At 36.6% G+C, this 27,277-nt stretch overlaps 1 protein-coding gene across 4 annotated transcripts in view; it reads right to left on the reverse strand.

Moving 5' to 3' along the window:
• The window catches only part of STXBP5L (syntaxin binding protein 5L), a 203,861-nt gene that overhangs the window by 110,199 nt on the left and 66,385 nt on the right, over positions 1 to 27,277 (reverse strand). For 2 of the 4 annotated variants that reach the window (XM_080391194.1, XM_080391193.1), the window contains exons 3-4: positions 16,656 to 16,737; positions 14,933 to 15,033 (exon numbers count right to left, since the gene is read on the reverse strand). The exons of 1 other annotated variant lie outside the window; for it this stretch is intronic. In XM_080391194.1, the coding sequence (XP_080247320.1) occupies positions 14,933 to 15,033; positions 16,656 to 16,737 (183 nt within the window). Of the gene's footprint in view, positions 1 to 1,444; positions 23,703 to 27,277 lie in introns of those variants that run through there. One more of the 4 variants, XM_080391195.1, reaches the window with a different exon arrangement.

Consider the following 27,277-nt stretch of genomic DNA (forward strand, 5'->3'; position numbering starts at 1 on the left):
TTAACTTGACTTTGAGGCTTGAGAGCTTTGAAGCAAGACGCAGATTTTTAATGAACATCTTCCGTTTCAGTAAGTACTGCAATTACATAATGATTTCTACAAGAGAAAACAATGACGTCTCATACTGTAGTTTTCATTGTGGGTGAAAGGTATCCTTCTATTAGTCATATATCCTACAAGCAAATTAAGATGTCCTTTGATGCCTTTACAAAAACAGTCAATTACCCAGAAAGAAAGAAAGGCTATTTTCCTTCTTGAAAAGGTAGGGGTTGTACTGATTTATGCCAGTATGCGGTGTTTCTGCTAATATTTAATCAGATTGTCAATCTGATTGAGATAACATGGAACTCAGAGACCTGAGAATTTGCTCAACATTGATCACTTAACAGTAAGTCAGCCAGAAATGTGGATATTATACATTCTTAGAGCAAACCACAATATGAAACACATTGATCATTATAAGAAACAGTGAGAAACATGGACTGGTACCAAAAAAGGTGTTCCTGTGCTGCCAAAGTGGTCTGGAACATTGCAGTTTTCCAATGTATTCAAAGCACAAAACAGGATATAAAATGTAATTAAAAAAATACCAATAGATGCCAAATAAGACACATATATCAGAATTTATTAAGCAAAAACTATTTAGCAAAAGTCCTGAAAACATTTCTAAAGTTATGTAAGCAATGTAAGAGAGATAACGGAGTAACTTCAAGAGGCCTTGTCAAGAAACAGAACCTCATTTTAGAAAGGCATATATTCTGAGTAGTAAATCTTGAAAAGGCATATTTTTCAGAAAGTCACAGAACTCTACAGTCTTAACAACTCTGACCAGAAAAAATTCATTGCGTATTAGCAGAATTCTACAATGTTAAAATAATTTAGACTGCTCCATTCTCTGAAATACCAGTAAAAACTCTCAGATGTCTTAAAATCATCTTAATTACACTAATCATATTGCTCTAAGAAATATAAATGATAATTTTGTGAACACTTCCTTCTGCCTCTGCTTTGTAATTTTTGTTTTTCTATTTTTAGTATGAAAAATTTTCCTGGAACACTATTCCTGGTGGAGAGTGGGGAGAGCTGTGGAAGGGGGTATAATAAATCACATTTTTGTCAAAATGATGAACAGTTTTTTCCAATTTAATTACATGATTGCTCATTCCTTGACAACAAAACTGCAACTAAATTTATACTATGCAGTTTCCTCTTATAAAGATGAACTGAAATATGGGCAAGCATAAAATACGTATAGCCCCTACGCCCAGCTTTGGCCAGCAGAAAGGTTCAGTTTTGTTAAGTTCCTACAAAAAACAAACATCAGCTTGAACTCCCTCTCAGAATCCTCAGAATCCTGAAATTAACTACACTGTACAGGCTCTCAGAAAAGACAGAAATCTAACAAATTTACAGAAAAGGAAGACAAAACATGAAGGGGCATTACCTTGGGAACATGCGTAGGTGCCAGGAGGAAGCCCCGTAGCTGCAAGGCATGCCAGCCATGGGCCTGGAGCAGCCACCTTCCCTCAGCTCTCAGTGACCTACACCCAACGCACCGTGCATTGTCCCAGCACGGATGAGTTCAGCTGCTGAGAAAGCTGATCACCTTCTTAAGAAGGTCATGCATATCAGAAGTCTACTTTTTCATTAGCGTGATTACGGCTGTCCTCCTGACTCAAGGAATCTTCCCCAACATCCTCCAGTGCTTTCAGCACTCCCTACTCATTTATGCTACTTACCTCCGCTGGTCATCACAAGTCATTCTCTTGGCACTGCCACCTGGTAGACAGGCCATCCTCCCTGGTACTAGCCAAGGACTGGCTGATGTTCTGTCAGGTCATCTCACAAAGCAGCAATTTTTAGAGAGAAATCTGTGTCCTGTGTAGCCCTCAATGAATATTCACAACAGAGGAAAACCATGAGATAAGCCCTTCCCCTGCTTCTTGACTTTGCAGTACTTCTCCCCAGCAATGAAAACCCCAGCTGCTGAGGGTACCTCACGACGTTGTATACAGTCCCTTCTCCCTCCACCAGCAAGCAGAAATTATTTCCATCCAACTCTTTTCTTCCCTCCTCACTACTCCCTTAATCTTTTGATGTTTTTGAACAAAAGTAATATGAAAAGTCCTCACTGACATACAAAGGAGCCCAGACTCATCTAGTGCCCCTCCTTCTCCAGCGGCTGAAAGCAGATTGGCCTTTCTAAGGGAGCTTCTGGCTCGTCAGTATTCTCAGAAAGTGTAGGATTGCATTTCTGTCACTTCACAAGGGAATGTTACAGCTGAGTTTATTGCTTTGAGTCATGAAATGCACACAAGAAGATTTAGACAGATATTCAAGCAAAGTAATTTGTAGCTGAACTTGAAGTAACTAAACAGAAGCACAGGCTAAACCTACAGACAATGAAGAAAAGGAGCTGCATCCATCAGATCAAGCAAAGGATGTAAATTATGAGCTATCTGACCTCTGGAGGTATTTACTGTTCTCCCTGAACTACATATAAATTGGGAGCTCATCAGCTCTGTAAGACATGTACAAGACGTGGACAATACCAGCAATCCATGAAATCTGCTGTCCACGTCATGTGTTTGCAGCGGACGTCTGTGCAGCTCCCCAGACAGATGTGAGCCCTGGCTGTGCACAGTAATAATGTGTTCCCGCGCAACACGGGCTGTTTGAGCGATATACCACGAAGGCAGAAATCCAGGATGAACTCCATTATTAGTATTTCCAATGTTTAACTTAAACTTTTCATTTCATTTACTTGAAGTGTATGCGTACCTTCTAGGGCTGACCTAAGAGTACAGGAAATACTTTAAATTACTAACTGGCATGACTAAGAGTCAAATTAAATATATAGCAGTTCAATACATCTGGACAGTTTTTCCTTTCAGGGTCTTGGTGATACTGTATCACGACATGAAACCTTCTCCTATTCAAACTAGATCCTCCATGTATCCCACAAGCTCGTTTCAAAAATCTATAGTAGCTCCAGTAGATCCTAGCAGACAGCGGATGAACGAAACATACCTTTGAGAGTGATTCTTGTGGTCCACCTGTTTTTTAAAAGTGTGATTTAGTTTTAATTTCAGTTAAGAAAAGTCACAGAATCATAGGATGTCTTACATGTGGGAGCTGGACCACTGACAATGACAGTGGCATACTCTCCCTGGCTAGATCTTTAGCATTACACAACAGTAATGCAGCGGATTCAACAGGTGTAATGTGCAGACTTGGACACAAGAAATTACAAGGAAAAGAAAAGGAAATTAGATGGAAACTTGGTTCCCTGAATAAAAAAATATGCTGGAAGAAATCAGCATACTTATCATTGGTTTCCAATTTGTTTCTGATGCCAACTCAAGGTCACTAGACAACAAAAATGAGAACAAAAGTTCCACAAAATCAGTGAAGTGAACAAATTAATGAAACAAGGTTGGCAAAAAGACTCTTGCTTTCATTTTTAGGGGAACAACAATGTACGAGATTTTTCTTCTGTCTACTGGCTTGTGAAATCATTATTTCTTACTTGCAGTACTGCACTTGTTCTCCATTAGTTTCTTTGAAGGTTAAGTAAAAATGGAGCTATAATACCAAGCACAGCGACAGTGATGGGCAATACAGACTGGGACAAGAGCCACTGAGTTTCTCATCAATAAAAGAAAGCCAAAAAACAAAGGATGGAAGAGGGAGCTGATGTTCTCAAAAGAAGACATTTTTTATGTATTTCTTCCATTGATTTTGTAGCAGCTGCACTAAAAAACCCAACACCTAAGGGTAGTTTCTCTCATCTTTTCACCCAGCACTGAAGCTGTAAGTCAAAAATGCAGGTTTTGCTTCCCAGTCTCATAGTTTAAAAAAAGTAACCTGGGACTTAGCTCGAAGATGAAAGGTTGAAACTTGTCTTTTGCTAAACAGCTTGACTTTACATAGCTGTTAGAAAAGTAAACTAAAGATATGCTATTATTTCATCCCCAGGTTCCTGCAACATACACAAATCTGTGTTTATCATACATTCTTAATATAATGAGATTAAAACCTATTTCATATCAATGTCAATCAAGATATTTTGAATTACTCTCTACCATCAGGGTAAGACTGAAATACTGGAATTGACTTCAAGTAGAAAGAATTGCATTTTTACATGTGTCTACTTTTTCTATGTATATACACTTTTTTTCTTAACAGCTTCCATCAATTAAAATCATGTAGACTTATTGGAGACCAGCTGTTCTTATTTGCTATGCTTCAGTAGACAGGGACTCTGTGATTAATGGTCCTTGTTTTTCTGCAATCTGTAGTCTCTCTTCCTGCTTATGTACTGTTTAATGAGATAATCTCAACACTGACATTAGGAGCTCTATTTCTGATTTACTGGAATAATGCCCAGAGTTTATAGTGACAGAAGGAAAAGTATCCTAAATCATTGCACTGGATCCTGCTTAAAGCTGACATGTGCCTGGGCACCAAATGGGTAGGGTGGTTTCCAAGAACCAAATGACTTACTGCAAAACGCAAAAAAAGAATGGGTTCATGTTCTTCACTGCTTTAATATATGACTGGACATCCAATGTTACAAAGGATTGATCTGAACAGGACTATGAAAGATATATCAAAACTCAAATTTAAAAAACTTCACAAAATAAAACAACAGAATTCCTGGTACACCACCATAACCATAGCAAACTGAAAATTCCAACAGATAGACTGTTTATGCCATCTGAACTTGTTTAACTTTTAAAAGACACCTTTTTTTTTTTCGCTCTTGTCTAACATGACTATGTGTGATACGAAGTACATGATGTGTTTTCCTATTACAGAATTGGACTTCTCATTTGTTACGACTAAGGCCGCAAAACATGGTTGTTCAACACATGGCTGTGTGCCTATATTTAAATTTTGCTATGTGAAAACAACATACCACGTTACCCTATGTCTACTGACAAACACGGTTTATTTTCTTCAAAGCATCAGAAACAAGCAGTACACTGCTCAGAGTACGATCTAAAGTTTTGCAGCATATAGCAACTTTGTGTCTACTGCTAAAGGCCGAAGGATTTGTTTCTGAGGAAAGCCTAAGTTACTCAGACAATCAGAGGCGTCCAGGTGACAGAAAAATTAAATAATTCAGAGTATGTTTTTCTTCCCTATTGAAGTAAAAACAGAACTTCACAAAGATGTTTTGCAAAATGGACTTCTGAAGAGACAGCTTCTTTCTCATAGAAATAACAGAAGGGACTACAGCCAGAGTAACAGAGAGGAAGAAGTAAATTGGAAAAGACGGTTTGTCAGGCCAGAGGGCCCTCCAGTCCCCGTACTTTTGTTAAGTCCTCAAGTAATTGTGCTAGCTATGCCGCCTTCTCTAGCAGTTCTATGGGTCATGACAATTCCAGGTATGTGTGTGTGCGTGCACACACACACACATGCACACAGATATATATGTGCTTTCACACAAATACATATATGTAGAGCAAATTTATAAAGTTATTTCATTAGCTGTTACAAGTAAATTTCACTTTTCAAACATTTTTAACTGTGCTGTATTTATAGCCACAACATTTGGCCTACCACCAGCTAGAAACTGTGATTTTGGTGTTTCAGAGTTGAGAAAATTCTGGTTTAGAAACCTTCACTTGATACGCTTTCCACAGTCTCAGATTAAATCCCAAGACTATTTTATTTAGTTGCCAAAATATTTTATGTAAAAAGCTCTAAATAAAGTAATGAGTCAAATGAACAGCTCAGGGGTAGACTGGGGGAAATCGAGCCTATCTGGTACAGTTTTAGCAATAGGGGGGAAGCAGAAGTGATCAGCTTTAAGTAATTTTTCAGTTTTTTTGGTCTTTGTGCTATTAAATACAGCTGTTATCCCTAAGAGTAATTTACTTATAGTGTATCAGCCATTGTCTGTTAAACTGCTTTTAATGCACCAGTGTGAGGAAAATGTGAATTGATTTGCAATTGATTGATAACCATGAAACAGAAAAACATTTGCCAAATTATTAATCATACTTTGTCACGTGTTTTCATAAGTCCCGGATACATGCTTTTAAAATGAAAATATATATGTAAATAATGTAACATGGTAACTGTATTTGCTGTTCTGAGACTTTTTCTGAGCAGTTACCAAAAATCAAATTACTATACACCGTGCTAATGTTATTATTGCATATTTTAAAGTCTCGTTATGGAAATGGAACCTTTATGTACAGAGCAGTGTAAAAATAGATGTTACATATCTTAAACAGCTCTACTTGCCTTCAGAGAAGTTGTTTAGCAAATAGCTATAAAAGCAGATACTGTGGCGTAATGCACTTAAGGACACTTTTAGTTGAAATGCAGCTGAAAATAATAGTATGGGCAGAATCCTGGTGGACTAAAAATTACTTTGGGGAAAGCCTGTGAAAGTCACCATTAAAAAAAAAGAACAGAGAATCTCAAATTCAAGGCTGGATCTGGATATAAACAGAGATCTTTTCAATATTCTAGAATGACAAATATGACCAGGGCTTCTGTAATTTTGAGAGTTTATTGCATCATGTACAGATTAGAAAAGAAGCATTGCTAATAATTGTATAGTCTAGGTGTTCCTGGAAACAGCAACAGATTTCTTTAGTAAACAGTCAATGAATCAATAAAAGGGGCTGTTATTTTAAAGTAACATCTACCCTGGTGTAATTTAAGCATAGAGAAACCAAGCTAGTTTTAAACTATCCAGCTTAAGTTGTTGCAGCACTTTTTTTCTGCAGTGGCAGCACATCAGCTTGCATTACAAATCCCACCCAAGAAGCTAAGTGTAAAAAAATTAAAGCTGAAGAAATAAAGTTAAGCCATATTGTCATCTGTAATGTGACCATGATGTTATTACTACTTGCTCAAATATACTTAAAAATTTACACTAACCAAGGTTTAGCATTTCAAAAGGACAAATTTTGAAAAGTTGTAGTGAAATAGGAAAGGTAGGTTTACCAAAGGTAGGCTATTCCAGAATATTCCAATTGTAGGAAAACTAGCATGTCAAAATTAAATACAGCATTTATGAAAACTACTGTTTGTAATGTCTATTTTCCACTTAATTTTACTGAAAAAGAAAGTATTTTACTGGATATTTGAGGGATTCTCAAGTATTAGTTTTACAGCTGATCTTGTAATCACATATGATCTTGGTACTAATACTAATGAAACCTTTGAGGGACACATGATCAGAGAGGAAGGACAATCTGCACAAGTAGAGTACAAGAAATGGAGTGAAATTTAAAATGCAAAGGGCAAGGCCTAAAACTCCAAAGAATAATAAATTCTACTTTAGAGTTGGAACCCATGATACAGAAGCAATGGAAAAAGATAATTTCAATTTCAGTTGTCTCACTCTGCTTCCACTCCTGAAGGGCTGCACTGCAAAGCGGCGCATTCCCTGACAGCCAGCTATTCATCAGTGAAGGAGTGTAATGGGTGTATGAGTCAATCACAGCAAGACCACAAGCACTGATCAGATGAAGCCGCGTAAAAGGAAGATGTCATTATGGTATGCATCAGTAAACATTGCTGGGGAGATTACAAAAGAAAACGGTAACGTCAATGACTGAGCGCAGCACAGATGGGACCCTATCCAGAATATGTTTCCTTGTCTAATAATCAGCTCAGAGAGAACAGATACAAGAAGAAAGCTAGAGAAAAGAAAAGGGAACAAAGACACAAATGTATAAAGGAAAACACAGAATCTTGATTTTTGTACTGGAAAAAATAAAGAAAAAAGCAGGTTGTGAATGGATATGAATGAGTTTTTTAACTGCAAAGGAGAGACAAAATCTTTAAAATACATGATATTGTGGGTACCAGGATATGATAATAAATGGGAATAAAAGAGCCATAAAAATAAAGTTAGTCTTGAAGCTGGAAGGTTTCTTGCCATCAGAAGGACGAAATTAGCATGGAACAATTTTCCCAATTAGGAGGAGGAGTGGGCTTAAGCTTGAATAGTTATGTAAGAGTGCCATGATCCTGACCGGGAGGCTGCCACATGTGGAGGAGCCCGTGACCCACACAGCGGCTAACCCGAGCCGGCACAAGGCCGTGCCTCGTGTGGCTGGGCTGCATGTCCAGTGTGGCCTCCAGGCTGGGCGTGCGGCTGGTGCCACACGATAAACACAGCCAACTTGTGACAGAGGAGCCTGCAGGCAGCTCCCGCTGGGCAATGGCACCACCTCTCTGGCCTTGCCTTTACCTAAATGTCTGGAAGGAAGTTTTAGTGTGAACGGCCTGTTTGATAGCAGAAATAATGAAAAAAGTTGTTTTCTTATAGGAAAATCCTATAGTAACTTCCACGACCAAAATGGGGTAGCCCTATTGATGGATGAGGTCTGCGCAGCCTGATGACGGGGGGTCAGTTTCATGATGCACAACTTGGGGTTCCCAGCATCTACAGGGATGCAAGATTATCTACACTATTCCCTCATTCTTTATAGGGCTAGCTCTAATAAAAAGCATTTGGAACGATAACTTACAGAGTCTGAGTGCCTTTACTACTGGCATCATAAGGGACCAGCATCTCTTGATTCAAAACATAGTCGGCTTGCTCATCATATAAAAGGAGGTATATGAGTTGTCTGGTTTGTCAGGGAACAAGACTGAGGAGGTCCCTTAGCTCCAATCCACCAGAAGGCCCACGGATTTAAGATCTATTGAAAAGAAGATCTCAGGGATCACGTGAATTTTCATTCTACTTTAGTGGAATTGCATAATCTCATAAATCTATCCAATCAAAACTTCTGATTCTTGGTATCAACAAGCTAATTACGTTTTGTATTTTTCCTCTTTTTTTATTATTTAGCTAATGCTTGTTGAAGAAAAAAATGAAAATTATGACCAAGACATTCATCATTTCAACTAGGTTGCATACCACCTTTCCAGGACAAGCTTATGGCTCTCATTGATCCTACAGGTCAAGTGTACTATGAAACTTTCCATAACATGATGTGAGACCTGGAAAAAGAATGTAATAATTTAATTTTTAAATTATTTTTTTTTTAACAGACAAGGCAGAGGTGTGTGGTAACTACATGAATGTGATATGGGTCAGTCCCACCGAAGAAACTTTGTATCCAGTCCTTTGTCTTTCTGAGGATACATTTGACAAAATTCACTTTCCTGCCCTGCAGTACTAAGGCACAGCCCTATAGATCAGAAGTGTTCTTTATAAGCTTCAGGAATCTTTCCAAGCTCAATAACTCCATGTAAACAACATTAATTGTTTATTAAATTTCCTGAGCATCGTTCTTTCAGAAGTGATAAACTCTGATGCAAGACCATGCCACACATACTCAGTATTTATCTTACGTGTTTGAAATCTGTGCTATCTTCACACTTGGCAGTACACACACTTCACAACACACACATAAAAATCCCTCAAAAATACTGCACAAGAAAGTTTTGTTAAAACTTCATCAAGATGTCGACGTGAACACCATTCAACAGCAGGGCTTGTTTTGCTTTCCTCATTCTTTTCCATAACAGTCAACCTGAGAAAATTTAAATCCTTCCCATAAACCATGGCAGGATTGTATGGTGAAATATTGCTTTATATTTGAATTCTGTGGTTCTTTGGAATAGCTAAATGCTGCGCCACACCATTTAATCAGGATCTAGTTTATGGTGTAGCATGGCTGTGCAAGTGCACTGAACCTATCAACTACTTTCATGCTTGATGACAGATCTCTGACTAATTTGAAAGTACATAAACAAAACAGAGTTTGCAGTTATACAACATTAACCAGGAGGCTCATTTATGAGCAGGCAAGCTATCACAGGAATTCAGTTCCCTGAACAGTCAATGAGACAGATAATCTAAATTTAGTAACTCACAAGTCCCTAACACACAAGTAAACAGATGCAGGTACTGCTGAGACTGCACAGCCCGCACCAGTATTCATTCAATAGCCTCTTGGTGCCGTTTTGGTAAGGTGAAGTCTTAACAACACAGACCTGCAAAGATACAGCAAGACAGACAGACAAAGATGCAGCTACTCTCAGGACAGAATATAGACCAACACACAAAAATAAAGTCATCAGATCCAAAAATACCTATTTTTTTTCTCTGCTTGCAAGCATTGCTGTAATACTCTCAGTTATCTTGTCTAAATACTGCAAAATCTCAGATATAAGAGTCAAGGCTCCTCTTCCTCTGTGCCAGCATACCCAACACTGAAGAAAGTGTTACATATCAGAGCCAGTTATACAGATTTTGTCACCTGGTGATGCCCCTGCAGAAGGGCACGTGGTACTGTCGTGGCAGTGGTGCACAGTGCATGCAGGTGGATTTAAAGACTCAACAGAACTTGTACATTGTGTTCACATGTGCCGAGTATGTCAGTTGTAGTGCTGTTGGCTCACTTGTGACATGCCAGTGAGCCTTGGCTGAAAGAAGAGGAGGGCTATGCCCCATGTCACTCAACACAACCAACCTAGCTCACCTTCAGAACGACAGGAGATGAACGTGCTCACACATGAAACTAGTGCACGCAGGGCTAAAGGACCTGGACTCCACACTGTAATCCTTGCTGGTTTTTCCTATCCCAGTTGCATCAATCTTAAATGGGAAAACTATTTAAAATGTTGTATATTTAAAGCTATACTTGCTGAAGTCTGCTCTGACTATATTGAAATAATTAAGGCCTGTAATAGTTTCCAGTAGCTTAGCTTCATCCTAATGTTCTCTGCAGCAGATAAAGACGGTGTCTTGTTCCAGAAGCTGAGTTACTAATTTTGGTAAAACGTCTACTGAAGGTGAATCTGGCATCTCCTATGACATCAAAGAAGGAAAAGCAGGGACTAACATAAGGAATATCACCATAACGTTAATCTTCAATAGTACTGAAGAGACTCTGATGGAGTATTTGCAGAGGTTAAAAAGTTTTACCTGTCCAACCTACTTGTAAATGGAACAGCAAATGATATATTATCAACCATATGCTACTGTTAAACATGTCTTATGAGTAGCTGTGTTACCGTTACAGCTCTTGGTATGGGGCCAAGCACTGAAACACATTGCTTACATTTATATTTATATTTTCTTGAAGGTTCTTACTGCATTGTATTACATTACAATTTTAGCAATAGAAACTTAAGGTGATAACCTTATATTTTATACAAGGCAAACCCATGTAATTTGCTAAAAAGTCCAGAGCATTACACTGTAGAACAAAATATCAGTTTGCCATCATTTCTAATTCCCAGTTTTCCTTCTGCACTTGCTCCAAAGAGACAGTAAAGGAGCACTGCATTATCAGAGTTGATATTGCTAATGTTGCATCATCATTAGTTTAATAACAGGTCAGAAGAAGAAAAGAATAAATCTGGAGAGGTTGCAGACTATGATTTAACAGCTACAAAAGTGCATTTTGTACGTTAATTATTATTCATAAACCATTCAGTGTCTTAATGCTGAATGCTACACGGTGAGTGAAAGATAACCAGTGTGCTGCACTTAAGAGATCTTTGTTCTTTTCAACTATGTTGTTAACAATATCTGAAGAAAAGAACAAACATATTTTTTACTTTTGTGAGAGGGAAAGGGGGAATACATATATGTATACACTTGGGGAAATTTGACTCAAGTAGTTGCACAAGCATACACAGAAACACTGCTAAGGGCAAATTTTAGTCCATTATACTGCAATCTTAAACGTCAAGAAACAGAAGCAAATTCCAAATTAAACAGTTAACAACATGAAGACTGGTGCACAGAGTAACAGCCAAAGACTTAAGTAACACTCATCCATCTAACACAATCTAACAGCTGTAAAGGCTCATGCATCAAATATTTTAAAAACTCACAATAAACTGATTCTACATGAAAGCTAATTAATTGAAGACAAATTAATCAAGAATGTGGACTAATACAATTACCTTCCTCATCACAAGCAGATAAAATATTAAAAATTTAAGTTGCATTATATTGCATCACTTCACGAAGTAAATCTGCCAGGTTGTTGTTTTTAAATAAAAATCTAAACCAAACAGCATATCAAGGAGACAAACATATTGTATGAATAAAATTACAATTTTTATAAATTCTCAAGAGAGACATGCAAACAGGAAAACATGAAGCCACCACATGCTCCATTTTCATAGGTAAAATGCATCTGCATAATTATGTTTTGCTATATAAAAGCTGTTTTTTATAATAATTAAAATGAAGTTTAAATGGTGTTCTTATAAGAACTAGCCTTTGACTATGTAAACACTTCCCTATATGGCCTTTCCCAATACCTTCCTGTTTTCTGAAAGCACACTAAAACCTATTCTCTGTCAACAAACATTTCTCCTCATTTAAGAAACACCAAGGCGAGCTCATTCATTGGGTCAGAAACTTAAAATAAGACAAAAGAATCTTTCTCTCTTCAGTATGAATCTTGCCTTCCCTTAATCTCCCCATGCAAGAGGAGAGGAGAGGACGAAAATAATTTTTTTCAACTGTTCCAACAGTGAAGACGACATTAATTTTTGGAAGACAGACCTTTGAATTTCTTGAAGAAAATCAATTTTGATCTTACTGCTTTATCAGCCTCCCAACTTCCCCCTACATCCATTTCGCCACAAATTTCTTATAGCTAAGGCAACCGTTATTTGCTGTTTCTCTGAACATGATGTAATCGATAACTTTTATGCTTTAATACAATAAATATATTCAGAAAAAAGAAAAGGAAGCAGTCTTCTAGACTTAACTCTGTTAGGCATACATATACAAAAATGTTCCAAATTAATGAGAGGGTTAATTAGGGTTTTAGCCTTACATTTTTGTTAGTTGCCCAGAGGTTTATGTTGAGTTTTACATAATAAATGTGTAATCAAACTTAAAAAATTGAAAGTTAGACGATTTGAAATTAATATGTATTTTAAAAGAAAATACAATAAAAATGAGGAGATTTCATTCTGGAGCCAAGTGCGTGAATACAAAACCCCCAAAACTACAGGCAGTGCTAGAGAATGCTGAGAAGAAAAGAAATGCCTATAAAGTTATTTCTTCGTACTTACTGAAAATTCTTTTTAAATTTAAAACTGGCCTTATTTTTTGGACAATATTATATACCAGTGTTATCAGGATATTTGCCTCATAGCCTTTGATGTGTGAATAAAAAATATTTAAATGGCAGTGATTGTACCAGTTACTTAAAATATATATAAAACAGCTAACAGTTGGGGCTTTTTTATTCCCAACTTACTAGACTTTGATAAAAGGCAGTACAGCTAGCTATGCATTTATTACAAATAATTACAACCTCAGACCCTATTTAAACCTCAGTTCAAAAATTCCATTACACAAAATGCGATTTATGCAGTTTTCCAGTATCCCAAATAACTTGCTTCCAAACATTTTGCCCAATGTTTTAGGCTGGCAGAAACCAAAGAAAATTTAGGTAAAGGTAATGACAATTATTTACTCTTAGGAAAGCCTAAATGTGTGTGAGCTTATTTTATCGAGAAATTCTGATAAAATTCTGACCAAGATGCCACACTAGTGTCTCTGAAGAGAAGTGACAGGCAAACAGGTAAACAGACACTGCACTCTTCTAAGTATTGATTCCTTAGGTTGCGTAGAAGGTTGCTGGCTGGGAGAGCTAGATCATGATGTACTGGAATAACACCTACAATATTTAGATTTATCGATGACAAATTGTGGATAAGGTACCTACCTGATAAGAATACCAAGATTCAAATATTTCAACATATGTAAAATGATGATTTTCTGTCCAGAAGCAGTTAGAAAATGCACATATACTTTTTCATTTTATCTCATGCTGTCCCAAACCACTTGATATACTTTTGCTCTGGGGTATAAACTCTTTGGAATCAGGATGTATATTTTCTAAGTTATTATGTAGTACTTCCCACAACAAAACTTGCAACTTGGTGACATTTAAGCACAAACATAATATGTATCTGAATAACAAACAACAAAGAAAAAGTCTATTTCCATAATAATTTTCAGATTTGCTGCAGCTGAAGCTTTGCTGAGCTTGTTTACTTGTTTACTTCACTTTATTGGTAAAGTACTAATACCTTTCACCACTGCACAAGCAAATATATAAATGTCTAAAAGAACTTGCTGCACCTTAATAAACACTGAATATATATATTAAGAGAATTACAGTATTACTTAAATTTCCAGTCAAAACCATACTATGTATTAATTCTATGTTTTAAATTTTTTTAAAGAATCCATCCCAAAGATGACGTACAGAATAACTGTATTGCTCAAGGATTCACAAAAAGCCAACTGCTGCATTTATGCACTTAATCTTGGTCTTCTGACTACCGACCTAATTCCTTACTAGAAACACAGAACTTGTTCTTAATATTAATAAAAACGTAGCATTCAAGCACCATAATATTGCATCAGTTTTTACTTGGGTGACTAAATACAAATTAAGGTGCTCACCTTCTGTTTGAGTTTGAAAATTACAACCACATTTACCACTGTTCCCCAAATTCACAATTCATTTATGCTAAACTTCCAGTATTTTACAAATATAGAATCCTTTCAAGATAAAGAAAATTATTTCCCTGATCCAGCCAGCTGAGGTACTGAACTGGCTGGTACTGAACAACAGATCAGTCAAAAGGATCACAGTGCTTGTGTCTGGTCTGACAAAAACAAACACACAACTGTTCACACCAGTTCATGTAAACAGAAGGTAAAATGAAAAACATTTTGACAAAAAGCAGGCAAAATTTTTCAAGTTCTGAGAAGGCTGCAGAAAGAGAAAGTGAAGGGTTTTTTCAATGGGAACAAGACTTGAGGAGTGGAAGAAAAAAATTCAAGACAAAACTATCCACCTTCAGAAAGGCCAACCAATAAGCATGTATTATTAGAAATCCAGAAAGAACATTTGTGGTTTTAAAAAATGAAATATTTACTGTTATATAGTCTTACCTTTCTCTGTTAAATTTCAGAGAATGTAGGATGGCTGGTCGTTTCTGTCGAAGATTCCACAAATGAAGTGCATCATCTGCACTTGCACTGACCAAAGCACCCTAGAGCAGACAAAAAAGAGCACAGCATATTACTCTTCTGCAGATTCTGTGTTATTCTTAAGTGATCTTCACTGTTAATGTTCTACATGTAGAAAACGATACAATTTATAAAAAATGGTTGCTTTTTTTTCTAGGAAAAAAAATACCGTAGTCAATTTGAATTGATCTGGTAAATGTAAATAGTTTAAATTAGTACAAGATCAGCCAAAGTTAAATTAAAACTCCATCAATTATAAAATGCAAATTAAAAGTTCTGTATTAAGGTCACATGTAAACTTCTATGTATTTCCACATAAACATAGAGATGTATGAAACCGAGAACAGACAACACTTAAAAATGTGAGTGTTAAGGACATAAGTAAAGGAAAAAGGGATCAGTGTATTACTGTGGCAGAGAGGCACTAGATGTTGGCCAAAGAGAAAGCAATCCTTTCTTCTGGGGAAAGGTGAGAACTTAACGGAAAAGATCAGTTCATACCACCTATGACTGATCAATAAACTTCTCTTTTTGCATCTTGGATTTCCTTCCTAATCCTAGCAACTGTTCTTCAATGTTGACATACGCAAATGAAATTAATGAAGGTGAGACTTCTCTAATACAGTATAATCTGTGGTTTAATTTTCATCTCCCAAATAGTTTAAAACAATGACAGAGAGAACGTCCACCTCAGAAATCAATCTAATCCTATGTATTAGGGGTTCTGCTGGTCACCTAATGAAAAGAAAGAACACTGATTCAAACCTTGCCCTCCCTGTTTTCATCCCTGCCTTCCTCTAAAGAATTCTACTGGACTAACTGTTTCTGAGGTTTCAGTTCTCCCTCCTCAGTTTCTGTGGTTTAGGTACTTTCTCCAAACAGGTGTAGAAAGAATAAATATTTCTCAGGTTTAAAACCCCCACAAAACTAAAAAGTCTTTCCTTGAGAAACTCCAAGATCTCCAGGCTTAGAAAGAGGACTTGAAACTGTCTGAAGTGTTCCCTTCTAATAAAATTAAACTATGAGTAGTTTATAATTTGGCCAGGTTATGAGGTTCTGGGAAAAACCCAGATTATAATGCTCCAGGAAGTTTTCTTGCCTATTACCACTCCAGACATCTTCTGCACAGAGCAAGCTATAAACTGTCACTGTTTCTTCATGTCATCTAAACTTGATTTTGACAAACTATTTGCGAAGACTGAGCTTGCTGGTTTGATTGATGATCCCTGCAGTTGCTTTTCCTTGCTTCAAGTAGTAGCATATCCCCAACTATTGACTTTTCAGCCAATAACCATCGCTATATTTCCATAGAAAGTTTTAGCTCATTTATTAATTTCTATTTGACATGGGACTGTGCAACATGTTTAGTAATTTAATGGATTTTACATCTGTCTTCAAACATTAATATATTGACTGCCTTTTATTCAGTACTCTATACTGATGTATATGAAGGTAATACTTTTCCCTGTGTGCAGTCCCATAAATAATTTTCTAAAAGGCTGTAGGGTAAACGTCCTCTGGATGTATGCCACTTACTTGTGGGCACAGTTTGTCAATGTGTAACGTTATATCACTCAATTACAATACATGAATCGACTTATTCAACTAAATCTGTGCAGAAGAATCTGAGTACATATGTCCTTACCTCATTGATTAAGAACTGGAGCTGCAGAACCGCAGCACCACTTTCATGTTGGCAGTAGCAATCAACACCAGGCCTGCCCAATCTGTTGCCATCAAAGTCAAGGATTCTAACATTCCCATTATCACCAGAAGCAAAGAGAAAAAAACCCTCAACAAACTACCAATTAAACTATAATTAACCTTTAATTAACCTCAATTCTTCCTGCTTTCAGTAAAACAAAAGAATTCATGCTGACTTTCCACTGTTCTAATTAAAGTACCCACATCATCAGGCTGAAACACATGCAGTTGGGAGTGATCTGTTCTTGCCTGGTATTTTGCCTGCAAAATAAAGTACATGAATTAACACAAAAAATTCAGCAGTATGCAAGTTAAATTTCTTTTAACACATTATTAGTTCATATAACACATTAATGTATCTTGGTAAGTACAAAATTTAGATTTTTGTACTTATCAAGATATTATAAAATTAATAATTTAGTACCATGGTCTGTAACAGTTCTGTAGCAGACTTTCTTTTTTAAATCTGAGAAAAAGCTTTTTAGAGTGAGTCATTTCACACTTACATAAAAGCTCACATGTAACCATTGCTCTCTGTCTCATCAACACCAGTACAATGCAGTGCCATGCAGAATTACCCAAGTCTAACTACATTCCCTAGTCCAATCCCCAGTCCCAGCAAAACCAGTCAGACTGCTTCTGGCAACCCAGCTAGTTCACTCGGAATCAGCATCGACACTGTTTTGCAGCAATAGCTTGCTGTCCAGATATATCGCGAATGTACCTTTCCACCTGTTCTCCTTGGGTCTTTTTCTCTGCATGCTAAATTGCCATCTCCGTAACTTAGGTGATGGCCTTTCCCATCTGAGCCACAGACTTTAACAAGAAACTGCTGTTCCAGAAAATTACCAAAGATAAAAAGTAAACCAAAAGAAGAGAATAATATGAAATATATTATTAACAACCATGTTGTATGAAACAGGTGAAACACTGTATTCAAATATGTATTCAAAACATCAAGATTACGATCAGAAACAAGATTTTACAACATAAAGCCCTACTGCTTATTATATATGACTATATTAGCACGTTGTAAACTCCTGAAAAAAAATGCCAATTGTCCACAAATACTGCAGGTAAATGTCAGGCTCTTCCCCTTTCACAGGTGACGAGACTTGCAGTAAACAATTCCAAAATAGGCCTCAGGGAAGTAAAGTCCATAGATAGAATATTCGAGGGTTAAAACTTTAAAGACCTTGAACTCAATCTCTACTCCCAATTTTGCCAACTGGTCCACGAAACGACCTTAGGGGGAAAAAAATAGAAGTATCTTTTCCTCCCTGTGCCTTCATTTCCCTATTTTTAAGCTGGAGATAGTGTTTTACAGAAGAATACAGTATCTCCCTTGACAGTAATCTCAGTGTACTGGTATCTACAGATGAAAAGCCATGTTTAAACCACCATGACTACGTTATAGGACAGCAAGGTAGAGAAAAAAAATGGAGTAACACTATCTGCCACTTGTTGCCAGACTGTAGTCCTGACTACTATCACAACTGATAATACAACAAAAAACCTGTGCATCATTTAAACAACCTATTTAAAATAAGCAATAAAGATATATGGTAGGATAATTTTTAAGAGCTGATGATAATCTTTTGGTACATTTTGAATGACTGCTCTCTGGTACTCTTTTTGAATATTGTTCCCCACTGCTTGTTTTAAGGTAAGGGGAAACAAAGTGAGCGCCAAAACCAACCCACCCACCCACTGGGGATTTCAAACTGAGTGGAAGTTTCAACAGATAAGTGCTTTCCCTTTAACTTGAGCTTTATAGTCAGTATAAATCCCTGGCACTAGCTAATGATTGTCCTTAGTGAAAATTACACTAGCATTGCCCTGATTAAGCAGGTGTCACCCTTCAGCATCAATATCATGCTAAGTCAGTTTTCTAGGAAACATCCTAACAAAGTAGATGATTTAATTCAGCATATCCCAAACAAACAAAGCACTCTCCAATAATTCACATTTATCTGCATAAGTGTTCACCCTGAAATACTTCACAAATTACTAAAATAAGAGAGAAATTGTGCCGTCTGCTTCAGTCTGGCCAATTGCCCTGAAGTAAGGACTGATGCTTAAATAGCAGCATTATCACTGACTGATGATGGTTTTCAAACATTCTGGGAGCTGCGGTGAGGTCCTTCCAGCAGAAGGAGCTGGAGAGATATGATGATTTGGCACATGTTCTTGGCACTTTAGCCCATCTTCTGCAAATTCTGTGCTTTGCTGCCAAGCACGGAGGAGTACAACCTTACCTCATCAAATCTTTTCATACCAGTGTACACTACCAGGACATACAGCAGAAGTAGCTATCGTACAGGATTTGGATGGAATTTATTATGTTATTTTGCCTTTTTATAAAATAATGACTCTGCTATCAGGGAGAGTAGAGTACCTCTAGAGATATTAAAAGGGGGGACTAATACTGATCCATCTGAATACCTCAGAGTAGACATCATGAGTTTCAAGGATAAAAGCCACTCACTATCTCTTCTCTTACTAGCATGTTGGATCTCCCACGGGCCTTCACAGACGTGCCAGATTATCCTAATTTATACATAAAAGGGAAAAATGAAAACTAAGTTTGGTTGTCTGTTGGGATCTAGAGTGAAACAAGTAGAATCAGAATTATGTGCATCAAGCTATGAAAGTGTGACAGTAATAACATTTAACAGAAAAACGTTCTTTCTGAAAACAACATTTAATCCTGGTTTTAAAATCTGTATGTGTGAAATAAGATATTTTGTTCTGTATTCACTTGTATGCAACAGGTTTTCATAGAGTATTTCAACATCCTGTTATTCCAAAACTTATCATTATCCTGAAAAACAAAATCAAATAAAATAGATCAGTTGATAAGATGCCCAGTTTTAAGTACTCGAATTCAGGTTCCGAGATGCAGACTTCCATGACAGCATAATACATTATTAACATGGAATTTACATGTCTTGGACTATTCCATCACAGATTGAAGAAAATGTCCATTTTCCAATATTACAACCTGATTCAGATTTTTCCTCTAGGTCCTTTTGGTCACTGGTATAAAGATCAGTTAGTATATATCTGATATTCTCATGTCACACCCATACTCCATCTTGAATGGCTGCTGTCAGAGCACACGTACATGTGGATGTTTTACTGGAAGCCAAAGGTGCCAGTGAATGGTTACACACATAGGAGAGGTGTCACTGGGCAGAACTTCTCATAAGCATGATCCATGACCAAATTTTGCATCTCAACTCACTTATTCCATGAGTCATTTTTACTACATGATACATACACATCTGATGCCTCTCATTCTTCTTCAAGGTTAGTACTAATGGAATCCACAGACTTGAAAGTCTTGTGTGTTCACTGAGAACCAAAAGCGCAGATACATTAGAACTGAGTCCTGGAGTTGAGACCAGTGTTACCTGCAGCAGGTATTTAACTTCTTAGGACCAGAAGGCCCAGAGGTAACACGTTTTTCTTCATTAAGTTGGGTGATTCTTTAGTCATGTCAGATCAAATCTTTTTGCAACGGGAAGGACTACAGTCTGATTTGTTCCTCCTGGCAAGGCAGAAGAACTGAAGAAGTCATATCATAAAGGACCTCCTGCCAAGGCATGCCAAGCAGCTAACAAATTTCCTCTGGCAAGTAAAACTATTAAATAACATATGGCACCTTTTTCAAAACCAAAACTCTTCCATAGAAGAAAATGACAGCAAGCTATGTAAATAAGCAACTCTTAACTTTTTTTTTTTGACCATTTAATTGATTTTTTCCATGACTAAGAGCAATCTATACACAGAAATGAACACTAAAGTAAGGGGTTATACTTATTAAGTAGAACCCATGGTCTCACATCCACCATTTTATTAAGAGACACACATAGAAATGAGCAATCCCCATTTATAGCCTCTCCTTTAAAATGTTTGGGAATTGTGGGGTGCTGCAGAAGTAGCATTGCTGCTTGAAGGAGTCCTGTCATCTGATCTGCACTGACTGGTACATGTTTGAGTAGGAATATGCAGCACCCTAAGAGCAGATGCTTGTGGGCTGGCGTTACTCCATTACATAAACCAACTGTAAAATTGATTTAGCGTGTAACTTGAATATAGGACAGGTTTTCTTGCAGAAGACCTATCCCACTGAGGTGAGTAATTTATCAGTTAAAAAAGCACCCATGTATTTAACAAAATTATTAACTAATAGAATGGTCAAATAAATCAATCACACCACTAACCAATTAAACCAACCAGAAGGTTAGTCAGTTGTATCTGTGTCACAGGATGGATTTTGTCAAAAGATTACAACTATGAAAACATCACCTTTATCTCCTACGTTTACAGTTCTGAACATGCCTACTTTCAGTTCCTGGAATACAGTTTTACAGATCCTTCATGGAATTTCTGGAATTCTCCCATACATTAATTTCCTGTCTGCTAAGGAGAGTGCATATTCTGGTGTAAATAAGTGCCACAGACCTAGGTTCTGTATTTCAAATGGGCTTCAAACTGAGTTTTTCTCTCTTTTCATGAGATAGTCTACCTTCATGATTTCTGAACTACATTCCTCCAGTGTTCAGTTATCCTCACTATTAAGAATGTTATGCTACATGTAGAATCAATACATTCAGTTTCAGTTTAAAGCTGACAGATCTCATTATGCTTTTCTATGCTAAGTACCTTTGTATTAGCAGAAATTTCATGCTTTGAAACTGTGATCAAGCTGTACCTTACCCATCTTCTGCACAGATAAAAACAAAATAGCCTGAGCTTCTTTGTTTTTATGTCATAGAGCAATTTTGTTAGCTCCTGAATAGTTCTTACGGGTTTTTATACATGTTCTAGAATGTGTGCTCAACTTCTTTCAAATATCAAAACCACAGCCACACATCATCTTGATAATGGTTTCTTTAATACAATGTAAAAATATAAACGGCATCTCATTATTCCTTAAATTCAATATAGTTTTTAAATACGTGTGTGTGTGTGACACCTTTTAATTACCTTAATAAATCAGGAAATCATATTGTTTATGATTTTTGAGACTTCTCCATTGCTTTGCAAAGTAAGTGTCCCTCTACCAAGATTCATTCGACATTCAACTACATGTAGTTGAGTTCAATGAATTCCTTAAAAAGGACATGCAACTTAATCCTAGCTTTGTGGCCTTTATTTGCTGTGGATTCACTGGAGACTGCTTCGTTAAACAGTAAGCCTTAGTGGTTTTTGTTTTAAACATAGAAGGATTCACTTTTACAATGAGCTTCACTATGCCTTGAGTTCATTCAGCTGTTTAAATAAAGAGTTGTTTTTTTTCCCCTCCACTATGAAAAGGTGAAATACTGCTGCAATTGGTTGCTCTTTTAGGATGCTAAATTTGATGTGTTCTATAAATACCGACAAACTTTTCTGGCACCAAGAAGCGTGAATTTTCAGTCTACAATGACCTTTGCATTATTTATTTTTCTTGACAGATTTCTCTGCTCATGTATACAGATTATTTAAGGGTTAATCTCAGGAACAGTTAAATATCCATTATGATATATACAGGCTGAAAAATTTGCTTTTGGCAACTTTGATTTCTTCCAGGTTAAAGCATTTATAGATAAGCTTGTATTTAATGACAAGTCTATATATGCATAGGCTACAGTTGGATAGCTGAATGAATGCTGTGAAAAATATGACCATTTATTTAAATAAAATGCAAATTCACATCAGCATTATTCACAATTTTTTGATTCCTATGATTGCCTATTTTATTTCCTAAAATATCTGCAGATACCACAAGTGTTACCAACACTCACAGGGCTATATTTTTTGATCTCTTTATGAGACTTTTTTCTAAGATCTTTGTCATTTTGGGAATCATCTGCTCTGGAAACAGAACGCAAATATAATCACCATGTGATTGAACTCAATCAACCCTAAACCTGAAATAGCAAATTGTGAAGAGCAGATACTCAGGGGTAATGACTCTAGCAATGTTTCGCAAATAACATGTAGGTGAATAATTTCATATTCCATTTGTGCAGTATCAATAATTTTCAATTCCATTTGCATATCCATATATATACACACACATACACATACATAATAATCAACAGAAACCACCTAGCTCTAAATTCACCTCCAAAAAAGGAGCCATTTAGTTACTAGTCTGTAAAAGCTCCACATTGCCAGGCAGCCACTTTGAAAGACCTGTCTTTTGAGGTTGGACTTCTTGTGGTAGTAACAAACAACATTAAGAGTTTGCATTTATAGTGGGCTTCCTCTTTTTTTTCAAGTACTCATAAACCTCAGTGAGCTCACTGACACATACAGATAAGAACAAGAAAGGCAGCGACGAGTGAAATCTGAAATCTGTAGGAGTGAGTGAAAAGCGTATTGACTATATTCGCAAGGGCTATAGTTTCAAAGAAATTTACAAATGCAGACAAAAGTTTAGTCAAAGGTGTGAGAAATATGGGAATGGGAGGAGAATCATACCTGTAAAGCTCATTCATAAACACATCTGGTAGAAAGCTACAGAGAGAGTAAGTTGGGACAGAATAATACTCTTATCTAATGTATACTGAAGGTTACGGAAAAGTAAACTGTGCCACAAATGAGAGGGCTATGTATTCTGGAACATCCTAAAGCCAGAAAGTCACTTTAACATAACCAAGAACCTGCAGAACAACATATCAAGATATAGATTAAAAAATGATAATACAACTGAATTTTATTCAATTTACTGCCTTTTAAGAGGACTATGCAAATTACACCATTTGCTGGCCATCTGTATGCATTAGGTACAGAGAGCAGTCTAACATACTCTTTTACAAAACAAACTGAGCAGGTAGCTTTAACTCTGCCATATTTAATTTCTTTTTCCTCAGCCTGCAGACACTAATATTCAACACAGTATTTGCTCCATGTATAGCTGTGCACCCAGACCACACATAACATGCAGGTTACCACATGTGCAGTCACTGATGGCAAATGCAATCTTCTACAATGGTTTACATGCAGTTGGGTTTAGTATAAAAAGTTATGCACGAACGTTAATATTTGTGTTATCCCTGCTTCTAGACTCTATCACTGAATTTGTTGACAGCAGGTTTAGAGAAGGTTTTAGGAAGTTTTGTTAGTGCTCTTCAAGCAAAAAAAAATGGAAGACTATCTATATAAACTCTACGTAAGATCAAAACTTAAGCCTTCTCATATTTTTCTATAGCAGAGGTTTTTTTCTAAGTTGTTGAATTTTTAGCAATTTGTAACAGCGATCACAAGGTGCTGCTTTTCTTCATAGCTGCCAGTTATGAAGAACAACTGGTGACAACAGAATACAGGATGAAAAGAGATCACATAATAAGTCTTTTTATAAAAGGTCAAAAGACCTGTCAAACTAAAAGTATCTAAAAATAAAAAGACATTTTCCCAAAATTTAGTTCCTCCTGTAGTTGCTATGGAAAAGTTATACAACTAAAATAATACATTAAACCTTGATCCATGTCATGGCAGAGCTTGAGAACACACATTGCGCTTTCTCTTTCAAACACAGACAGCAAGTAGCCACTACTGGGAATCTTGAAAACAAAACTGCATGTTTCCCCAGCTGCTTCCAGCCCCAACCACTGACCTAGGACTAAGGTGATGAAGGTCCTATGGCAAATTCTGTAGTCTGTAGGAGATGAGAACAGATGATTAAATAACGTTCCCTCTTATCTGAAAATGTTTCATTACCTATTTTGGCTCATACAGATAGGGGGTAGAAAAACTCCTTTGTTCAGTGTTGTTAGAATAATTAACAGCTGCCTTGATTACTTCTGGTTAGTTCTCCCTGCCAGGCACTTCACAGCAATGAGTTCCACACAACTCTAGTCCTTTGTTTTATGAGCAATTATGGACTTCTAAGACAAGCTCTGCTATGCGCGCTGTTGGCTGACTTCTGATTTGGTCAAAGCAGAAGCGATCAGCAGCACATATATGAATACTTCACACAAGCCATTCTGCGCTCAGTCATGCAATAAGAATGTCCTGGATACTCTTATCAGGTGCTAAGATCACCCCAAACCTACTGTGCTTAGGCTTATCAACAAATCAACACAGAACTGAAAAAAAGAATTAAAAATTTCTACTGAAATGATAATTCCATACTTTGGAAAAATTATGAGCATTTTAAAGAGGCATTCAACAGCAAATCCTTTAAGCACAAAATTATTTCTATAATCAACCTGGTTTTTTTCAAAGTTAAATTCACCACTGCATGCAGAACCTAATAAATCAATCTGCTAAAACAAAGAAACAAAAAATCCCCAAATTAATTTTAAGAGATTTAGTCCCTGAAAATCTCCAGACCTCTAGCTATCAAGACAGTTAATTGGTTATGAAAGTGAGGTGACCGTCCAATACCAGATCATTAGCAGAGCTTGTATTCTGATTCACATATTTACTAAATTAAATTTACACATAAACTAAATTAAATCATCATCTGTTAACTTTTCTGATTATACTGTAATAAGCAGCAAGGTATATTGTACAAATATAACCCTGAGGCACTGAAGTCAAAGTGGACTGTTTGATGATGCCCACTGATGATACATTTTCAGTCTCATTCAGTAATATGTCAGAAACTTTCCATGTATAACACCACAAAAGACTTGTTTAACTGAGAGAGCTGAGTATCGTTATGTATAACCTTAGAGGGATTTAGTATGCAAGGGCGCTTTAGTCAGAAAAAATTGCATTAATACACAGGTACTAATGCACTGAGAAAGGCAACACCTGATCTTGACTCAGGCTTTGTAAGCAGTAAGTGGTGTAGAGGTTCATTGACTTGATTGTTTGAACATTTCCATTGTTCCAAGTCATATACTTTATAGCATCAATATGCTAAAAAAAATAAAAATGCTTACTTTAAAAGACTTTCATTCAAACATTTCAGAGTTTATCCAACTACAAGATAATACAGATGCTGAGGTCACACACCACATTCTTTTTGAGGCAGATCAATGCTGCCTAAAATATTAAATAATATTATTACTTAACAGGAAACTGCTCACAGCTTGTTAGTTTGTGAGTAATTCCTCAAATTCATCAGCTGCATTAGCTCTACTATCATCTGTTTAGTATTGGATGGTTCCAGGTCTCTGGTACAACACAGAAAATGCTTCACATTCAAAAACTTATTAAAAGAAGGTTCGATATGCTAAATTTGGCAGTAATTTCATTCCTGCCCCAGAAAAATGGATAAATGACATTTCTATAAATTTCTGTTAATACTCAGCACTTTTGTGAATCAATATATTTATTTTTGACAATAAAGATGTTAATCTAGAATTTCATTTGTTAAGCAAGATTAGACATGTAAAACACAGGAACTCACACGCTACCAATAGAATTCAAAACCGGCAATGAAGCTATTCAAGTTTGAATAAATAAAATTCAGAAAAAATTAAGAATCTAATTGAAGAAAATTTAATTTAGAGTTTGACAAAATGTCATTGAACTATCTGGTGGAGTTTTTTTCTTAGGTTTAGTTCAGTATAAACGGTACTATAAATATGCCTATGTTAAAAGGCATTCCAAATATCAGATAGTCGCCCTTAAATAGTTTTGTCTTCTATTATTGTAACACTCATGTTTTTTAAGAAATGTTTTCAGCAACAAATTACATGGAAGAGACATTACTTTTTTCCTAGTGCAAGACAGAGGTTAAATGTTATCTACATTTCATCACTCTTATAATCCTCCTGACACACATCATTATTCTGTCAGATTTTGAAATAAAGTACATTACAGACCACACTTAATCAGCCCTTCTATTCCATCTGCATGAAATGGGTAACAAGCAGCTGGTTAAAATGTATCTCAGGAAGCCCCTTTGGTGTAAATGAGTATGAACGATGATTTTTCCACTTTTAAACAAACACTTGTAGATTGTGTTATACAAATTACATTCATGTTTGATGCCAGCTTTATTAAGCATTTATGTTTTATTTGAATTAAAATTTATAATCACATTAGTTAACATGGGTTAAAACATGAGTAAAGGTTAGAAAGCATAATTGGTGAATACTCAATAACTTCCAAAGAGCATTTACATTTTCAGAAAAGACTGACTACTACTGGGAATAAAACAGGACATAGCAGAAATCTCTCAAGATCCCAGTTTTTCCATGCCAGTTACTGGAAGTCTGCATGTTTCAGTGAAGCGGGACACTATTTCAGAATATACCATACTAATAAGGTATTATATCAGAATAACCTAATTCAGAATCTTGTTGGACAAGAAGCACAGGGGATCAAAACTACTTTTATACTTCCTTGGCAACCCAAATTAAAAAGACCGAGCGCTCTGCCTCCCTCCAAGGGACTATTCCTTGCAGAATTTGAGCGCGCTGAACCAGTGCCATAGCTGAAGCCCAGCTCTCCTGCGGAGCCCTGCCAGGTAACTGACAGCGAGACGGTGCCAGTGGGGGTGGTGGCTCCCAGTAATCAAAATCCCTCTCTAGAGAATGCAGAGAGCCAGCAGAGACTATTGAGGCTGGATGACTATCAATCCCTGTTTTACCACTGCCATAGTCTTTG

This window comes from Falco punctatus, assembly GCF_963210335.1.
Source record: "Falco punctatus genome assembly, chromosome: 6".
Lineage (NCBI taxonomy): Eukaryota > Metazoa > Chordata > Aves > Falconiformes > Falconidae > Falco > Falco punctatus.